General features: G+C 45.6%; 1 protein-coding gene and 1 long non-coding RNA gene across 2 annotated transcripts in view; both read left to right on the forward strand.

Annotated features, from left to right (window-relative positions):
- Positions 1-1,446: 1,446 nt before the first annotated feature.
- On the forward strand, positions 1,447-8,025 carry LOC144324955 (uncharacterized). The gene is made up of 2 exons (XR_013390266.1): positions 1,447-2,965; positions 4,731-8,025. It is a non-coding gene; the product is annotated as an uncharacterized LOC144324955 (long non-coding RNA).
- A 6,431-nt stretch (positions 8,026-14,456) lies between these two features.
- Positions 14,457-16,799, forward strand: part of EEPD1 (endonuclease/exonuclease/phosphatase family domain containing 1) — a 65,915-nt gene continuing 63,572 nt past the window's right edge. Inside the window, exon 1 of the mRNA XM_028750707.2 lies at positions 14,457-16,133. Coding sequence (XP_028606540.2) covers positions 15,283-16,133 — 851 coding nt within the window. The 5' untranslated portion in view covers positions 14,457-15,282. The remainder of the gene's footprint in view (positions 16,134-16,799) is intronic.

Consider the following 16,799-nt stretch of genomic DNA (forward strand, 5'->3'; position numbering starts at 1 on the left):
CAGTGTTTCATCAGCTGGTGTCTTGAGCAGCAACCTCTGGAAACGAAGGGCTAAAAAGCGGCGCTGCTCTCCAAAATTATCTGGTCCCTTTTAACTTTGTATTTCAGCTGGTTGACTAAAATCCCTTATTTTGGCTGCTGATCCCTTATTTTCGAGGCTGCTGGTCCCTTATTTTCAAATCTGTAAGTTGACAGCTATGGGCACTAGACAGAGATGCCTGAGGGCTGCATGTGGCCCCTAAATTTCCTGTTCCTGCCTTAGGGATTTTATTGAATTAATTTTTCAGCATAGCAATATGCTATGAGGTGCGATGCAACTCTTATGTATATTTACTGAGAAGTCCCAAGATGTTTAATGGGGCATATTCCTATGTGTCTGCAGCCTTTGCTGCGGAAGCAGCAGTGAGAAGAAATTCAATTTTGGAGCAGCAATTCCCCCTTCATTCCGGCTCCCAAACAGCACCTATTATTCAAAGCACTCTCCTCGGGTTTTTATTAATGCTAATGTTACTTTCACCCAGAAGCTTCTGCTGCTGAGATCTATGCATGAAAAGTGCTTCAGTCTTCACCACAGTTTGGAAATCTAAATGGCTCTGGAAAGTCTTCACCACTTGGATGAGCATCCCTGCTCCAGAATGACAGACTGAGAACTATTACAGCTGTGCAGAGAGCGTTTATGTCTGCAGGAGGAGTTTTCTGCATATCTTTGTCGGCGGCCCAAAACTGAGCTCGAAACTGAGGTCATAAGAGGCGCAATGCGGCAAAGAGACAATGCATGTACTTTTGTAAACCAAGGAAATGTTTAATAAAAATTTTATTTTAAAAATCTATTGCAAGAGGCTCAAGCTATGGGCTCCATGCAGAGACAAAATAAAGGGCCGTACCTCTCACTCTGCCCATTTTTTCCCTCTGGACCCCAAGGCAGTGGCAGAGGAAGGGGGTGGGGGGGACGAAGCGCCCTGGGTGTCATCCCGGGGGGTGTGTGACATCACCGTACACCCCCCCCCCGGACATTCACCGCTCGGCCTCTACCCCAAGGAGGTTGCCTCCAGGCTCATGCAGCTCTTCAGCTGAAAAAGTTTCCCCACTGCTGCCGCAGAAACTCAGCTCTGTGAACTGAATGTAAATCTCCCACCAGCCTAAAGGGCTTCTCAGCATTCCTACTCCTTTAGGACCCTCGTACCTACAGGACTGCCTCTCCCGGTATACCCCACGGAGTGCCTCAAGGTCCATAAATAGCAACACACTAGAGGTCCTGGGCCCTAAGGAAGTCGGATTAGCCTCAACCAGTGCCAGGGCCTTTTTAACACTGGCCCCGGCCTGGTGGAACACTCTGCCTCATGAGACCAGAGCCCTGCGGGATCTGATTTATTTCCGCAAGACCTATAAGACAGAGTAGTTACGCCTGGCCTTTGGCTTGGAGCCAATTTGATCCCCTCCTCTGTGGCATCTGAATATAGACTGCATTTTTAATCAAGGCATATATTGGCTTATATTTGATCAGGTTCCTAAATTAAATGGGCTTAGATTTTCAAATGTTTCATGCCAGGCAAGAAGGCCAACTGTTTATAGAGAAAACCTTGGCCATTCTCCTAAGACAAGGGGCCCCCCTTTGATTTATAGCAGAAAACAATTCTCAAAGTCATAAAAGCTGGAATTACAGGTTAAAGAGCAAGGTTACGGAAAATAAAACCATGTGCCTTAAACTTGAGCCAGATCTTCTTTCTAAGGTTAAAAGGCCAAGACCAAATGGAGAAGCATCTAGCTGGCAGAAAGAGAGGCTTTTTGGGAAGTCTTTTTAAAGCATTTTTGGGAAGTCTTTTAAAACTGTTTCTTTCTTAAACTGAGAGAGTTAAAAAGAGCAATAAATGTTGGGAAAGGCAACTGGCTTGGCTGGGGAAGAAGAAGCTTCTTCCTATTTTATTTTGAGGCTGGAAAGGAGGGTGAAAGGGGGGGGTGAACTGAAGAGGTTCCTTTTAAAAGCTGTTTTTTACTGAGTTCCTTCCTTTTTACTTTGAGAAGCTTTATTCTTTTAAAAGGTTACCTATGATAATGTATGAAATATATTGGTTTAAATGTAATTATGCAAAGGATCTAGAAAGAAAGAAATGTTAAATTCTTATTTCATAGAGTCATATTGCTGTAGGAGACCAGGGGGGCAGATGAGCCTAGCTCCCTGCCAGAAATGAGACGCCATCCGAGCAGTTCTGATATATATGGTTGTCAGACATTTGTTTAAAGACCTCCAAAAGGAGATATTTCATTGATGATGCATGAGAATATGAACCCAAGGTCTCTGACATCTGTTCAAGATAAAAATTTAAGATTAACCATTTGTTTTAGAAGGCAATAGGGCAAGGAGGGCAAAGAGGTGAGCTGGTAATTAAGATTCCTTGTTGAGACACATGTAAAGATATATTAATACTTGTTTGTCAATTATAAATGGAAGGAAATATAGCTCTTTGTCTCCCATAAAAGGCAATAGGAAATGAGTGTATTTTTGTGATTGGTCATACCAATCAGCCAATAGGAATTCCAACCAGGCTGGTTGGACAGATGCAGCCAGAGGAGAAGCAAAGGGGGCTGGATTAAGGAAATATAAGTGCTGGCCATAATGGCAGGAGGCCAGGCCAGAGCTTGGTAATCATATACCACTGTGCCTCACATTTATTTGTCTGACAAATAAATTATTATTTTAATTTCTCTGTTGCTGCGTTGAATATTTCATTCCAGCTAAGCGTTAACCACAAGCAGGGTGCTACATTTTATGGTGCCTGCGACTCGGATAAGTGGTCTGCTGGAACGCAGCCCCTTCGCCTACTGAGCAGGGTACAAGACAGAGGATCACTCACTGCCTACTCAGCGCGCAATGGAAAATTTTTTTCCAGGGGAACGCAGCAGTCTCGTCTGTCTGATACCCTGCCCACCGACGGCGACGGACCGGGGGGAAACGGAACCAGCTAAGGGTAAGTGCACTAAAGGGTTTTGGCCCTCCAATTAATTGGGAGGAAGAGAAGTCCTGATCAAACTTCTGCGTCTCAGTAAAGGGGAACTGAGTACGCTAGGTGGCTGGGTACATCAGATGGTGATCTGGTGTAGGGCAAAAGGGAAGATTGGGAGGTAGAGTGTGGGTGAAGTATCTTGCGCATTGCATGTGTGAGAAAGTACAATGTGTAACTGACCTAAGTGTGGAGTGAGTACTACTTCGTTTCCCAGTAAGGTGTGTGTGTGAGTGACTGAGTGGATACTTCACAGGGCCATACAATGGGAATTGGGGGTTCAAAGGGGGAAATACACCTCTTGAATGTATGTTAAATAATTTTAAGAAAGCCTTCTCAGGGGCATATGGAGTCAAAATGACGCCAGGGCGCTTGAGAACGTTATGTGAACTAGAATGGCCAAAACAAAATACTGAATGGCCATTTCAAGGAACCTTTGATATAAATTTAGTAAGCAAACTTTGGTCTAACATCACCAAAGAAACTGGAGGGTGCCCAGAACAATTTTCATATATAGATTCCTGGCTGAGCACATTAAATAAAAATCCTCCATGGATAAGGGAATGCAAAGTCCAACGATGCAAATTATTGGCTGTAAAAGCCAAAGCTAGGAAAGGAATCTTGCCAAACAAATTCAAACCCTCCACCAGTTGTAACCCCAAGGCAAGAAAGTGGAATGAATAATGGGGGTGGAGTCATAGAACTTGATTCCTTGATAGATTATGATAAATATCTTCAGGAGGCATTGGAGTCCTATAATGAAGCCCAAGCAGAAGTGGTTATTCCACCTGTGAGTCCCAGTAGAACTCCATCTACAGTCTCCTTTAGTGGAACAACTGATTGCCTACCCTAAACCCCTGTACATCTATTATTACAGAAGTTACAGGGAGACCTTAATCGGTCAGCAAGCAATACAGCTAGGCGTATAGAGCTGCCAAAAGAACGCCTTGGGACAGATACCATCCCCTATGATTTGAGGCCCCTAGAGCAAAGCGAAGAGAAAGGTCACGTAGTAGCCCCTCTTAGAAGAGTATTTGATGCACTTGAGGAGCCTGTGCTGGTTAATGGGCAACCTGGACCACGGCCACCTCGAACTTCGACCCTGCAATGTATTCCATTCACAACTACAGTCTGATGAATTGGAAAACGCCCCATCTTTCGCAGAAAAACCTCAGGCTATGATGGACTTGGTGACTTCAATAGTAAAATACTCATAGTCCTACTTGGACAGATTGTCGCCAGCTCCTGAATACTCTCTTCACCACTGAGGAAAGGAGAGACGTAATTAAAAAGGTACAGATATATTTGCGTGAGCAGGCCAGAGTGGGAAATATTTATAATATTGACCGTCATCTCCAGGACAACTATCCCTTGGAAGATCCTAATTGGGATCCAAACAATGCGATTTACCTGGCCAGACTTACCACCTACCGCCAGACGCTTGTGCAAGGTATTTGCAGGGCATGCCAGAAGCCCACTAATATGTCTAAAGTCTCAGGAGGGTAGATGTGTTACCCATAACACTGTTTCGTGTTCGGTGCGCACCCACAAAAAGACTTAAGTTGTCACCTTTTGAGCTCCTGTATGGGAGGCCGCCCTCCTTTGTTCAGGATATTCCAACTGACCTCAAACAAATAGGAGACCATGTGACACAGGGATAAGTGCAATCTCTCTCCCGTGTTTTTGTCTCTCTCCCGTGTTTGTTTGTTTGTTGTTGTTTTTTTCTTAACAGGTGGGCCCTCAAGCACACGCCGTGCAGCATTGCCAAGCCGATTCATCAGCTCCAGGCTGGCATAGCATATGGGTGAAAGAGTGGAAAACGTGATCCACTTGCACCTAAGTGGCGTAGACCTTACACCGTCTTGCTTTCTACTCCAACAGCGGTGAAGGTAGCTGAGGTGACCCCCTGGATTCATCACTCTCGTTTGAAGAAGTCTGAAGGCAGTTGGACGTGCAAAGGTGACCCCTCTAATCCTTTAAAACTGACTCTCTCCAAAAACCCCTGTACCTAGCCCTACGGGGAACGGGCTAGGTCACGGGCAACATTAGACGACCGGCCTGCTGCAGCCACAACTTGGAAGCTGGCTGACCTGCGCACGCCTGAAGCTTGAGGAGCATCTGAACCAGCGATTGTGAAAGGGAAGATTCTCTTATACAATTGATTGACTGCCCCCTTGTGGAACAATTATCAGAGATATTACACATTGGGGATCCTTGGGATATATGTTTTGGTCTTGGTGGTTCCCCATTTCTGTCACTGGGGGAATTATATTGGGACTAATAGTTTTATGCTATCACAATAAGGTAATCTTTTGTGGAAGGAATGCATATGCTAGACATCAACATGATTTTATTATTAATCCTGATCCCTTGGTAAGGGGAAGGGTCCTTGAATCTGACCAAATTTGTTAAATATGGATTCAGCCATGACCACAATATGTGGGTAGGCTTAGCTGAAATGGTAGCCAATGTTGCAAATAGGACCAATTGCCTTGTTTGCTCTCTTGGGCCAGATGATTCAGAGGGAGGTATGCCCTTATTACTGATACCATTAAATGCCATTGGTATGGTAAGCGAAATGCCACACCAAACAGAAGTACAGAATTTCCCCGGATGGAACTCAACTATACCTGTACAAGGGGAATTCTGTGTACATAAATCATCAGATGCAGCTGATTCTACCATGATAGGCTCTTCTCATTGTCACTATACTTGGGATTATATTAAGAATAGTCATACCTGGGCACACGGTACTACCTATCGAACTCGGAATACCTTGCCCTGTGCACCTCCTTTTATTCATGCATGGAAAGTGGTATGGAACATAACTGTGACAGAGAAAGGCAATCTAACATACTGCACTGTGAACTCTATACCCCTTTTGATATTTCGCCTTATACACTCCACATACCAAAAAAACCTCAGACCCGATGGTTGTGGTGGATATGTGGAGAATGGGCATACAAGAAACTCCCTTCCAAATGGAGTGGGACTTGTTTCCTGGGATGGGTATTACCACCAATGTGGATTATGCCTACTAATTTGGCCAAGCGTACACGAAGAAACGCTGATATTTCTCATATAGCAGGAGGAAGTACCCAAAGTTGGAGCGGTACTGATGATTGGCCACCAGAGCGCATTATAGCCTATTATGATCCTGCCTCCTGGAATCCTGGTGAGCTCATACAAGGGGCACGGGATCCTATCTATAATCTAAACAGAATAATTCGATTGCAAGCAGTAGTGGAACTTGTAACCAATGCAACGGCCCAGAGTTTGAGACTTATTGCACAACAGTTGGATGAAAGTAGAGCCGCCATTTTGCAGCTGAAAATGGGAATGGATTATGTACTTGCCAAGCAGGGAGGCCTATGTGGAGTCTTGAACTTGACAGGGAATGCCTGTTGCTTTAACATTTCTGATAATGGTGAGGCAATCCGTGTGTTGGCCACAAAGATGGAGAATATAGCACATGTCCCAGTATAAACATGGGAAGGATGGGATATGGGATGGCTCACCAATTGGTTACTTAATGTCACAGGACTCAAAGGGATACTATTGTCTTGCTTGTTTTTCTTGACGGTAGTAATAATGGTTTTATGTATGATGCCATGTATCATCTCATGTTTTAGACGTACAATTAGCAAGATGATTTCGAATGAAACTCTACCTCATATCATGGCCCTATACAGAGCTTTAACTTAGGAAGATCAAGCTATCAAGGACGCTTTGTAGCCAGGTCCTTGAGCTTGAAAGGGGGGAATGTGGCATCTGAATATAGACTGCATTTTTAATCAAGGCATATATTGGCTTATATTTGATCAGGTTCCTAAATTAAATGGGCTTAGATTTTCAAATGTTTCATGCCAGGCAAGAAGGCCAACTGTTTATAGAGAAAACCTTGGCCATTCTCCTAAGACAAGGGGCCCCCCTTTGATTTATAGCAGAAAACAATTCTCAAAGTCATAAAAGCTGGAATTACAGGTTAAAGAGCAAGGTTACGGAAAATAAAACCATGTGCCTTAAACTTGAGCCAGATCTTCTTTCTAAGGTTAAAAGGCCAAGACCAAATGGAGAAGCATCTAGCTGGCAGAAAGAGAGGCTTTTTGGGAAGTCTTTTTAAAGCATTTTTGGGAAGTCTTTTAAAACTGTTTCTTTCTTAAACTGAGAGAGTTAAAAAGAGCAATAAATGTTGGGAAAGGCAACTGGCTTGGCTGGGGAAGAAGAAGCTTCTTCCTATTTTATTTTGAGGCTGGAAAGGAGGGTGAAAGGGGGGGGTGAACTGAAGAGGTTCCTTTTAAAAGCTGTTTTTTACTGAGTTCCTTCCTTTTTACTTTGAGAAGCTTTATTCTTTTAAAAGGTTACCTATGATAATGTATGAAATATATTGGTTTAAATGTAATTATGCAAAGGATCTAGAAAGAAAGAAATGTTAAATTCTTATTTCATAGAGTCATATTGCTGTAGGAGACCAGGGGGGCAGATGAGCCTAGCTCCCTGCCAGAAATGAGACGCCATCCGAGCAGTTCTGATATATATGGTTGTCAGACATTTGTTTAAAGACCTCCAAAAGGAGATATTTCATTGATGATGCATGAGAATATGAACCCAAGGTCTCTGACATCTGTTCAAGATAAAAATTTAAGATTAACCATTTGTTTTAGAAGGCAATAGGGCAAGGAGGGCAAAGAGGTGAGCTGGTAATTAAGATTCCTTGTTGAGACACATGTAAAGATATATTAATACTTGTTTGTCAATTATAAATGGAAGGAAATATAGCTCTTTGTCTCCCATAAAAGGCAATAGGAAATGAGTGTATTTTTGTGATTGGTCATACCAATCAGCCAATAGGAATTCCAACCAGGCTGGTTGGACAGATGCAGCCAGAGGAGAAGCAAAGGGGGCTGGATTAAGGAAATATAAGTGCTGGCCATAATGGCAGGAGGCCAGGCCAGAGCTTGGTAATCATATACCACTGTGCCTCACATTTATTTGTCTGACAAATAAATTATTATTTTAATTTCTCTGTTGCTGCGTTGAATATTTCATTCCAGCTAAGCGTTAACCACAAGCAGGGTGCTACACCTCCTCTTTCCTTTTCCCTTTCTCCTTCTGTGATGGAACTCCTATTTGGGGACTTCCCTGGCTTTTTTCTGGCCCACGTAGGACCAGTCTGGATAGTTGGCCTTGGTGAAGATTTGACGTTTTCATCCCAAAATGTTTTTGATTTGAGTTTCTACTGAAATGAGGCTGCATTTTAATGTTGTATTTTAATCTTGCTTTTAAGTTGTATTTTAATCAATTGTTTTTATACCTGGTGTTAGCTGCCCTCAGCCTGGTCTTGGCTGGGGAGGGTGGGGTATAAATAATATTTATTATTATTATTATTAAATTTAGACCAGTGGTTCTCATTTTTTTTCTCCAGGCCACACTTTCAGAATAAAAATTTGCTCGCAGAACACCAAATGTTTTATTGATAAGAAATACACCGGAAAGCAAAAAGGAACAACTTTTAGCAGCGATTAATTTATGACACAGAAGACAACTACTGTTATAATATGTTTATGGGACATCAAGGAACTATAAAACAATGGAGCTACATAAGCACATGAAACACTCCCAAAATATACAAGCCTCTTACATATGTACCTTTAGTATCTCTACAAGCTCAATGAACGGTGTGAGCTTGCTTTTCCAGGTAATCTCATTTACATTAGGTCTAATTTGAGACAAACTCTCATTTCATCATCAGCACAAAGAAGCCTTTCTCTTTTCTGATCTTTCACATTTGTCAGAGTTGGAAATTCCTGTTCAAAACAATGTGTCAGGGAGAACTGTAGAAGAATTGCCAATGCTCTGGAAGACAGGTGTGGATACAGTTCCTGGTTGCATATCCCCCCAAATTATTTTGAAACTAGACTAGACTGAAATGTTTAAATGTTTCTTTGATTGCCCTTGAATCTTCCTGCCCCACTTGCCATTCTCTCCTGCCACACCAGGGTGGCGCATCAAACTCTTTGAGAACCACTGGCATAGATCTGCCCAAACTGCCATCGCAATGCAACTCCAGTCATGGGGAGGTCTCAAGAACCTGGTTCTTGTGGCTTTGTTGGTTCCTATGTTGCTTCAGGGCAACATAGGAACATAAGAAAAGCCTGCTGGATCATGCCAAAGGCCCATTTAGTCCAGCATCCTGTTCTCACAGTGGCTGACCTATGGGAAATTCTCAAAGGGACCTGAGTACAAGAGTTATCGCCGCACCCCAAAGGTTCCAGCAACAGCCATTCAGAAGCATTAAACTACAAAGCCATTGTGCTTAGTAGTCACTGATGAGGAGACAAACATGACTAACCGTGATTAATAATAATAATAATAATAATAATAATAATAATAATAATAATAATAATAATTTATTATTTATACCCCACCCATCTGGCTGGGTTTCCCCAGCCACTCTGGGTGGCTTCCAACAGAATATTAAAATACAATAGTCTATTAAACATTAAAAGCTTCCCTAAACAGGGCTGCCTTCAGGTGTCTTCTAAAAGTCTGGTAGCTGTTCTTCTCTTTGACATCTGAAGGGAGGGTGTTCCACAGGGCGGGTGCCACCACCGAGAAGGCCCTCTGCCTGGTTCCCTGTAGCTTCGCTTCTCGCAGTGAGGGAACCACCAGAAGGCTCTCGGCGCTGGACCTCAGTGTCCGGGCAGAACGATGCGGGTGGAGACGCTCCTTCAGGTATACTGGGCCTTTGAGGCCATTTAGGGCTTTAAAGGTCAGCACCAACACTTTGAATTGTGCTTGGAAATGTACTGGGAAATTGGTTAGCTTTTAAGGTGCCACAAGACTCTTCCTTGGTTTTTGAGCCTAACTGTGATCTTCAGATGAAAGGTGGTATAAATAAGTAAAAATAATAATAACAAGTCATCTCTAAACAACTTTTGTTGTTATTTTCACAGTATAGCTGGGAGATAAGCTAACTGCACATAGTACCAAGCATAAAATTCAAGTGTGGATTTGAACCGAATGGGTAAGTTGTGGGCACTTCTTATCATTGTGGAATAATACCTAAAGGCTCCTTTAGCTTTCTTTTCTTTTATGTAACATTGTTAATGGCTGGGAAAAGACTTAAGTAAGAAATGCATCAGTTTCTGAGAACTAGCTGATCAGTTGATAGGCCAGATCAACAAAAGATACGAACGTTTTTATGGATGTTGCTGCATCTGAGCTGTCTTCTCGATTCCTTTGAGCTGTCTTCTGAAGAGAGTCAGTTACGAGGCAATATTTCAGGAGCTTTGCCCAGTAATGGTGATTTCTCAACTGCCTTGCATCACTGGTTGTGTTAGTGGAGTATTGCATTCACAGAATGTCCATTTTGCAGAGATGCTTCTGCAACGAAAGCTGCAACAAGGGAGGGTGGAGTCTTCACTTCAGTGTTTATGTTAAGTGATGACTCATCACTGGGAGTCTGGGTCTCTCTCAGAAGTTGCCACTATATTGAACAAGCAACTTGGCTTATCTGAATCTCTTTCTGGGACCAGAGAGAGAATAATTCTTGGGCTATACAGTGGTGCCTCACAAGACGAAATTAATCCGTTCCGCGAGTCTCTTCGTCTTGCGGTTTTTTTCGTCTTGCGAAGCATGGCTATTAGCGGCTTAGCGGCTTTAAGAAAAAGGAAACAAACTCGCAAGAACTCGCAAGACGTTTCGTCTTGCGAAGCAAGCCCATAGGGAAATTCGTCTTCCGGAACGACTCAAAAAACGGAAAACCCTTTCGTCTAGCGAGTTTTTCGTCTTGCGAGGCATTCGTCTTGCGGGGCACCACTGTATTAACAAGGAAGGAACTTAACAAAAAAACTGGACTGCAGCGCTAGCTGTTTAAGAGCAATGTGTTGATTTGTACTTACAACTTTTTTTGGTAACAAGTTTAAAGACAGTGGGACGCAGGTGGCGCTGTGGGTTAAAGCCTCAGCACCTAGGGCTTGCCGATCGAAAGGTCGGCGGTTCGAATCCCTGCGGCGGGGTGCGCTCCTGTCGTTCGGTCCCAGTGCCTGCCAACCTAGCAGTTCGAAAGTACCTTCGGGTGCAAGTAGATAAATAGGGACCACTTACTAGCGGGAAGGTAAACGGTGTTCCGTGTGCTGCGCTGGCTCGCCAGATGCAGCTTGTCACGCTGGCCACGTGACCCGGAAGTGTCTGCGGACAGCACTGGCTCCCGGCCTATAGAGTGAGATGAGCGCACAACCCTAGAGTCTGGCAAGACTGGCCCGTATGGGCAGGGGTACCTTTACCTTTACCTTTAAAGACAGTAGAACTTTGAACTATCTGGGTGTGGAGAGCTTATTGATTTCATACTTTGCACAAGGTCCAGATCAGGAAATTCCCCTCACATAACTAACAATAGGGAAACATTTCAAGTTCTCTTGGTGGAAGGTATCTGTCAAATGTGAAACCAACAATAGTTGGGCCTTATTACTTTGCTATGTTTTGTTATGCTTTGTTATTGCAGAATTCTCAGACTTACGGTTAAGTTGTTCTAATCGCCCAGGGGTGGGCAACGTTGAGGGGCGAGGGGTCCACACGTATTTGATGGGCAGGAACAGAGGCAGAAGTGGGCAAGCAAGAAATGTAAATTTTACTTTTTTACAATTTGTTAGTTTCTACACACACACACTCGCCTCGCCCCCCACATCCTCTACCCAGGGAAGCAAGAAGCATTATCAGAGTTCAAGAACACATTTTACTCGGGTAAGAAGACTCCAGTAGGGTGCAAGCAGTGGTAGACTTGGGTGCCATGGCATCCTGTACAAGGTCAAAATTTGATGCCCCCCTAGCCCTCACCAGGCTTGGAGAAGGAGATGCAAGGGCACTAGCAGGGTCCTAGAGCTCACATCTCCTTCTCAGATATTCCCAGGGGGCAAAAAATACATATTTTGTATATGTGTTAACTCTGGTGATTGTGCTTATATTACAGCCTTGATTCCCTACCCAGCCCCAAGCACAATAAGGTGCAGATCCTGCACAGACACATCAAGATTCAAAATTATATTTATTTTTTGAGATCGGGAAGCTGCCTTCTCTAGCCCAGGTTACCGGAAAACATGTTGATTTCTAAATCATGGTATTAGCTCTCTAACTTCAAAGTGCTGATGAATGCCAATAAACCAGTCCAAAGGCTGCTATTCAAATGCTGAAACCATATAAAACACAAACTGCCCCCCCCCTAAGTGATTAAGTGCAATTCCCTTGTGGAAAGACTACTAAATTCAATTAGCATAGCTTCAGAATGCTATTAATTAGCTTGTATCTACTCAATGCTTTGAAAAGGCAGAGCATTACATAACAAATGTGAAGTATTATAACTCATTTTCCCACTCGCATTTTTTTCCTGCACCACATTTTCTGACGGAATGCCAAGAATTCTTATATATATATATATTTACAACTTCTTCTTGCTGTTGTTGCTTCCGCTTGGCAGGGGACCTGAAAAGGAAATGCGTAATGAAAATTATACCCTTCATCTTTGGGCATCCAGAGAAGAAAGATAAGTACTCCAGAGTCCTGCTGCAGTTCTTAACAAACAGGAAACCTCACCAGGAATTTCTTTGTAAGGTGTAACGGGAACCAGAAGGAGTCAGCTGCAACCTCACGACTTCTTTGCAATGTGACACCATATGCACATGCGTAATCACTCCCATTCCAAAAATTCACCCTGGAATGACTTCATCGCACCAGATGTTGATCTGAATGTGCCTATTGATAATGATTACAAATCACATCTGCATTCTGCTCTTTGTCCAAGAAGCTCAGGGCATCATAGGTGAGGTGGCATTGAGTGGCATTGAGTTCCAATGCCCCTTGTGGCATTGAGTTCCAATGTCTCTCTCTTTTTCAGGATTATCCAGCTCTAAAAACAAATAAATGCATAAAACGGTTCAGTTAATTTACACCACAAGCCAGCACGAGGCTGGGGGTTTTGATATTGGTAAGAAACCACACCGCTGTCTCCAAAACATATTTGCATTCTGCCCTTTTCAAAATTAATCATAGGACTTAGAAACAGCTAAGTGTACCTGCCGCTGCAGTACCAATTCAGAGTTTGTTGTTAAGTTTTTGGATGGGGTTAGATTTTATTCAGTAAGGCCCAAAAGCTTTAACTGTTAACAAACAAATACCCTGTTTTTTGTTTGCACTTGTGGATTCCTTTTTATGCTTAAATAAATACAGTACTGATTATTTATTTCTTCTATTGTTGTTGTTGATGATTTAATTTTCTATACTGCCCTTCATCCAAAGATCACAGAGCAGTTTACAATACAAAAACACAAAAATACATACCATAATAATGAAGAAAACCAATACCCCCTCCTGCCCAGTTTAAAAGGCCATAGATTATTAAATTAGCCAAAGGCCTGGGAGAATGGGAATGCTTTTGCATGGCCCCTAAATATATGTAATGAAGGCGCTAGACAAGCCTCCCTGGGAAGAGCATTCCACAAGCAGGGAGCCACCACAGAAAAGGCCCTTTCTCGTGTCGACACCTTCTGGACTTCTTTGTGGAGGAGGAGGCACAGAAAGAAGGGCCCCAGATGATGGTTGCAGTTCAGTTCATCTGGGGAGAGGCTGTCCTGGAGGTACTGTGGTCCTGAGCCCTTTAAGGCGTTATAGGTCAAAACCAGCATTTAAACTGAGCCTGGAAAGTGCAGTTGGGGCAGAATCAGTGTAATATGTTCAAACTGAGCAACCTGGCTGCTTTATTCAGCACCAGCTGAAGTTTTTGGAACCGTCTTCAGAAGCAGCTCCATGTATATGAGTGGCTGGGGAAACCCAGCCAGATGGGCGGGGTACAAATAAGTTGTTGTTGTTGTTGTTGTTGTTGTTGTTGTTGTTGTTGTTGTTGTTGTTGTTGTTGTTGTTGTTGTTGTTGTTGTTATAACGCGTTGTAGTAGCCTAGAGATTAATAGAGCACAGACCACAGAAGTTAGGCTATCCCTGCCCAGATAGGAGCGCAGCTGGGCCACCAGCCCAAGCCGATGGAAGGCACTCCTTCTCCTCCTATTTCCTACCCGAGTAGCTCTAACCATGCAGCACAAGAACAAAAAGAGGCGAGTCAAAAGAGACATCCCGTCTTCTACTTTGGAAGCCGCGGGATTTGCGCCTTTGCCGCGCGCATTCCCAGCGCATGCCTTGGGGGTGATGCGCCCCAGTCACGCCGTGCGTAAAAATCGGCGAGGTGGCCCGAGGGGAGGATGAGACGCTCCTTCCCGGCTTGCGACGGGGAACAAGTGGAAGGCAAAGGCTGGCTTCTCCCTCCCGCAGCTGGGCGTGAGGCGACTCTCCGCCCCCGAAGGTAGCAGCCCCAGCGGCTCCGGCTCCGCCTTGCCGAGAGGGCGGGCCGTGCGCCCGGTCCTTGGCCGCGGCGCTTTGCTGATCCCCGGCTCATAACAAGCCGGGCGCGCCGGCGGAGGGAGCAGAGCGCGGCTGGAGAATCGCAGCGGAGACCCCCCATCTCGTAGGAGCCGGAGCGGAATAGGGCCGCCCGGGGGGGAGTGGTTGGCCGAGCGGTACAAGCCCTCCGGAGGAGGACGGCGCTTCCCTTCCCAGAGCCCCATCTCTCCTCCTCCTTCCTGGCTTGGCCAAAAAGCAACGCGGTGGGGAAATCGGCGGGCAGAGAGGAAGGAAAGGGAGCCGCACGTGAGGAAGGGACGCCGCGCAAGGAAAGGAAGCGCGCACGGCTTGCCGAGCCTCGGCTGCAGCCCGGCGCGATGCTCCGCTAAGCGCAGCTTTTTTTTGGCAAAGGGACGCCGGGATTGCGCGCCCCCTCCGCGCTGCAGCCGCTGATCCGGGGCAGAAACCGGAGCAAGAAGCGCTTTCTCCCAGATTTGCAGCCGGCGCGTTGACCATCAGCTTTTGCGGCTGCCCTTCTCGGTTGCAGGCACGCATGCCTGCGCCTGTGTGTATCTGGAATATTTTTAACTTTGCCCTGCGCTTGGAGTGCCGTCCAGCAGCCCGCGAATATCCCAGCCGCTTGCCAAGTTTGATTTTGGAGCCCGGTGTTTACAGCCCGCCTCCGTCCCTCCCTCCCTCCCTCCGAGGAGGAATATTTTGATGCCAGTTTCTTGAATGAGACGCTTAAGGTCCTCTGCCTCTGATGTTGCCTGCCTGCTAAGGAGGGAATCCTGGACGGTGCAGAGTGCCACGCTACTGCTGTGCAGGCCAGCTGTCTCCTTAAGAGCCTCCAGAGCGACCGTGGATTATTGCACCGCTGCTAAAGGAAGCCAGCCAGAATGGGGGGCAACCTTGGCTGCCACCGCTCCATCCCCAGAGACCCCTCGGACCTGTGCCACAGCCGCAAATTTAGCGCGGCGTGCAACTTCAGCAACATCCTCGTGAACCAGGAGAGGCTGAATATCAACACGGCCACCGAGGAGGAGCTCATGACTCTGCCCGGGGTCACCAGGACGGTTGCGCAGAGCATTGTGGAATACCGGGAGTATATTGGGGGCTTCAAGAAGGTGGAGGACTTGGCCCTGGTGAGCGGAGTCGGAGCTGCCAAGCTGGAGCAGGTGAAGTTTGAGATCTGCGTGAGCAGCAAAGGGAACTCGGCCCAGCACTCGCCCAGCTCCTTGCGGAAGGACCAGAACCTCGACCACCTTTCAGCTGCGAAGATCAATATCAACACGGCCACCCCTGCCCAGCTCATGAGCATCCGTGGCGTCACGGAAAAAATAGCCAACGCCATTGTCGAGTACCGCCGAGAGCACGGGCCCTTCAAGAACATTGAGGACATGGTCAAGATGGACTGCATCAACTCTTCGTTCTTGGACAAAATCCGGCACCAGATATTTGCCGAGCGCTCAAGGCCTCCTTCTACGAATACCAATGGCGGCCTCAACTTCATGGTCAAGCCTCACCCGAGCCCCACCTCGCTGAGCCTCCAGAGCGAGGACTTGGATTTCCCTCCTGGAGGACCAACGCAGATTATCTCCACGCGGCCCACCGTGGAGATGTTTGGTGGGGTGCGGGATGGGAAGCCTGTGCTGAGGCTGGCCACCTGGAATCTGCAGAGCTGCTCCGTCGAAAAAGCCAACAATCCTGGTGTGCGAGAGGTCGTGTGCATGACGCTGCTGGAGAACAGGTATGGGACTTCTTGTGCAGTAACTGCGGGGAGTTATCCTTTGCCTTTTTGTTTCATGCTTCCCTTGGCTTTGTGATGACTTCCTGGTTCAAGCCAGGAATGGGGGACCTTTTGGCCTTCCCGATGTTACTGGACTGCAGCTCCCATCATTCCTGACAGTTAGCCATGCTGGCCAGGCCTGATGGGATCCGGAGTCCAGCAATATCTGGAGAGCAGCAGGTTCCCCACCGCTGCTTTCAAACAAAATATGATGGGACAAACTGAACTCAACTGTTCCCTGTTTATCTGTAAGCCCATAGCTAATCCTGTCAACCTTTGCCTATAGGCCCAAAATAATGCCCATTGGACATATTCAGAGATGCTATGTATGCTCCATCCTGATGCCACAGCCTACCATTTGAACCTTTCGGTGTAACTCATGCTGTTGAGATATGTGGTATTTAGTTCGGAAACTGACTCATCTGGGCCAGTGTCCCATGAATGGCAACCGAGAACAGTATACATAAGTAGGAATATTTCCACGCTCCCCATTCTGTTACTTATCTCTTAGCAGATGTGTGCATTTAAGCCTGAATCTGCTGCAATTCCTTAACAATTTTTAAAAAGCAAAAGGTGGGTGGATGGAGCCAAAATCAGAGGGGGCATAATTCTCATTCTCCTGTCCGC

The sequence above is a fragment of the Podarcis muralis genome, chromosome 12, assembly GCF_964188315.1.
Source record: "Podarcis muralis chromosome 12, rPodMur119.hap1.1, whole genome shotgun sequence".
NCBI lineage: Eukaryota > Metazoa > Chordata > Lepidosauria > Squamata > Lacertidae > Podarcis > Podarcis muralis.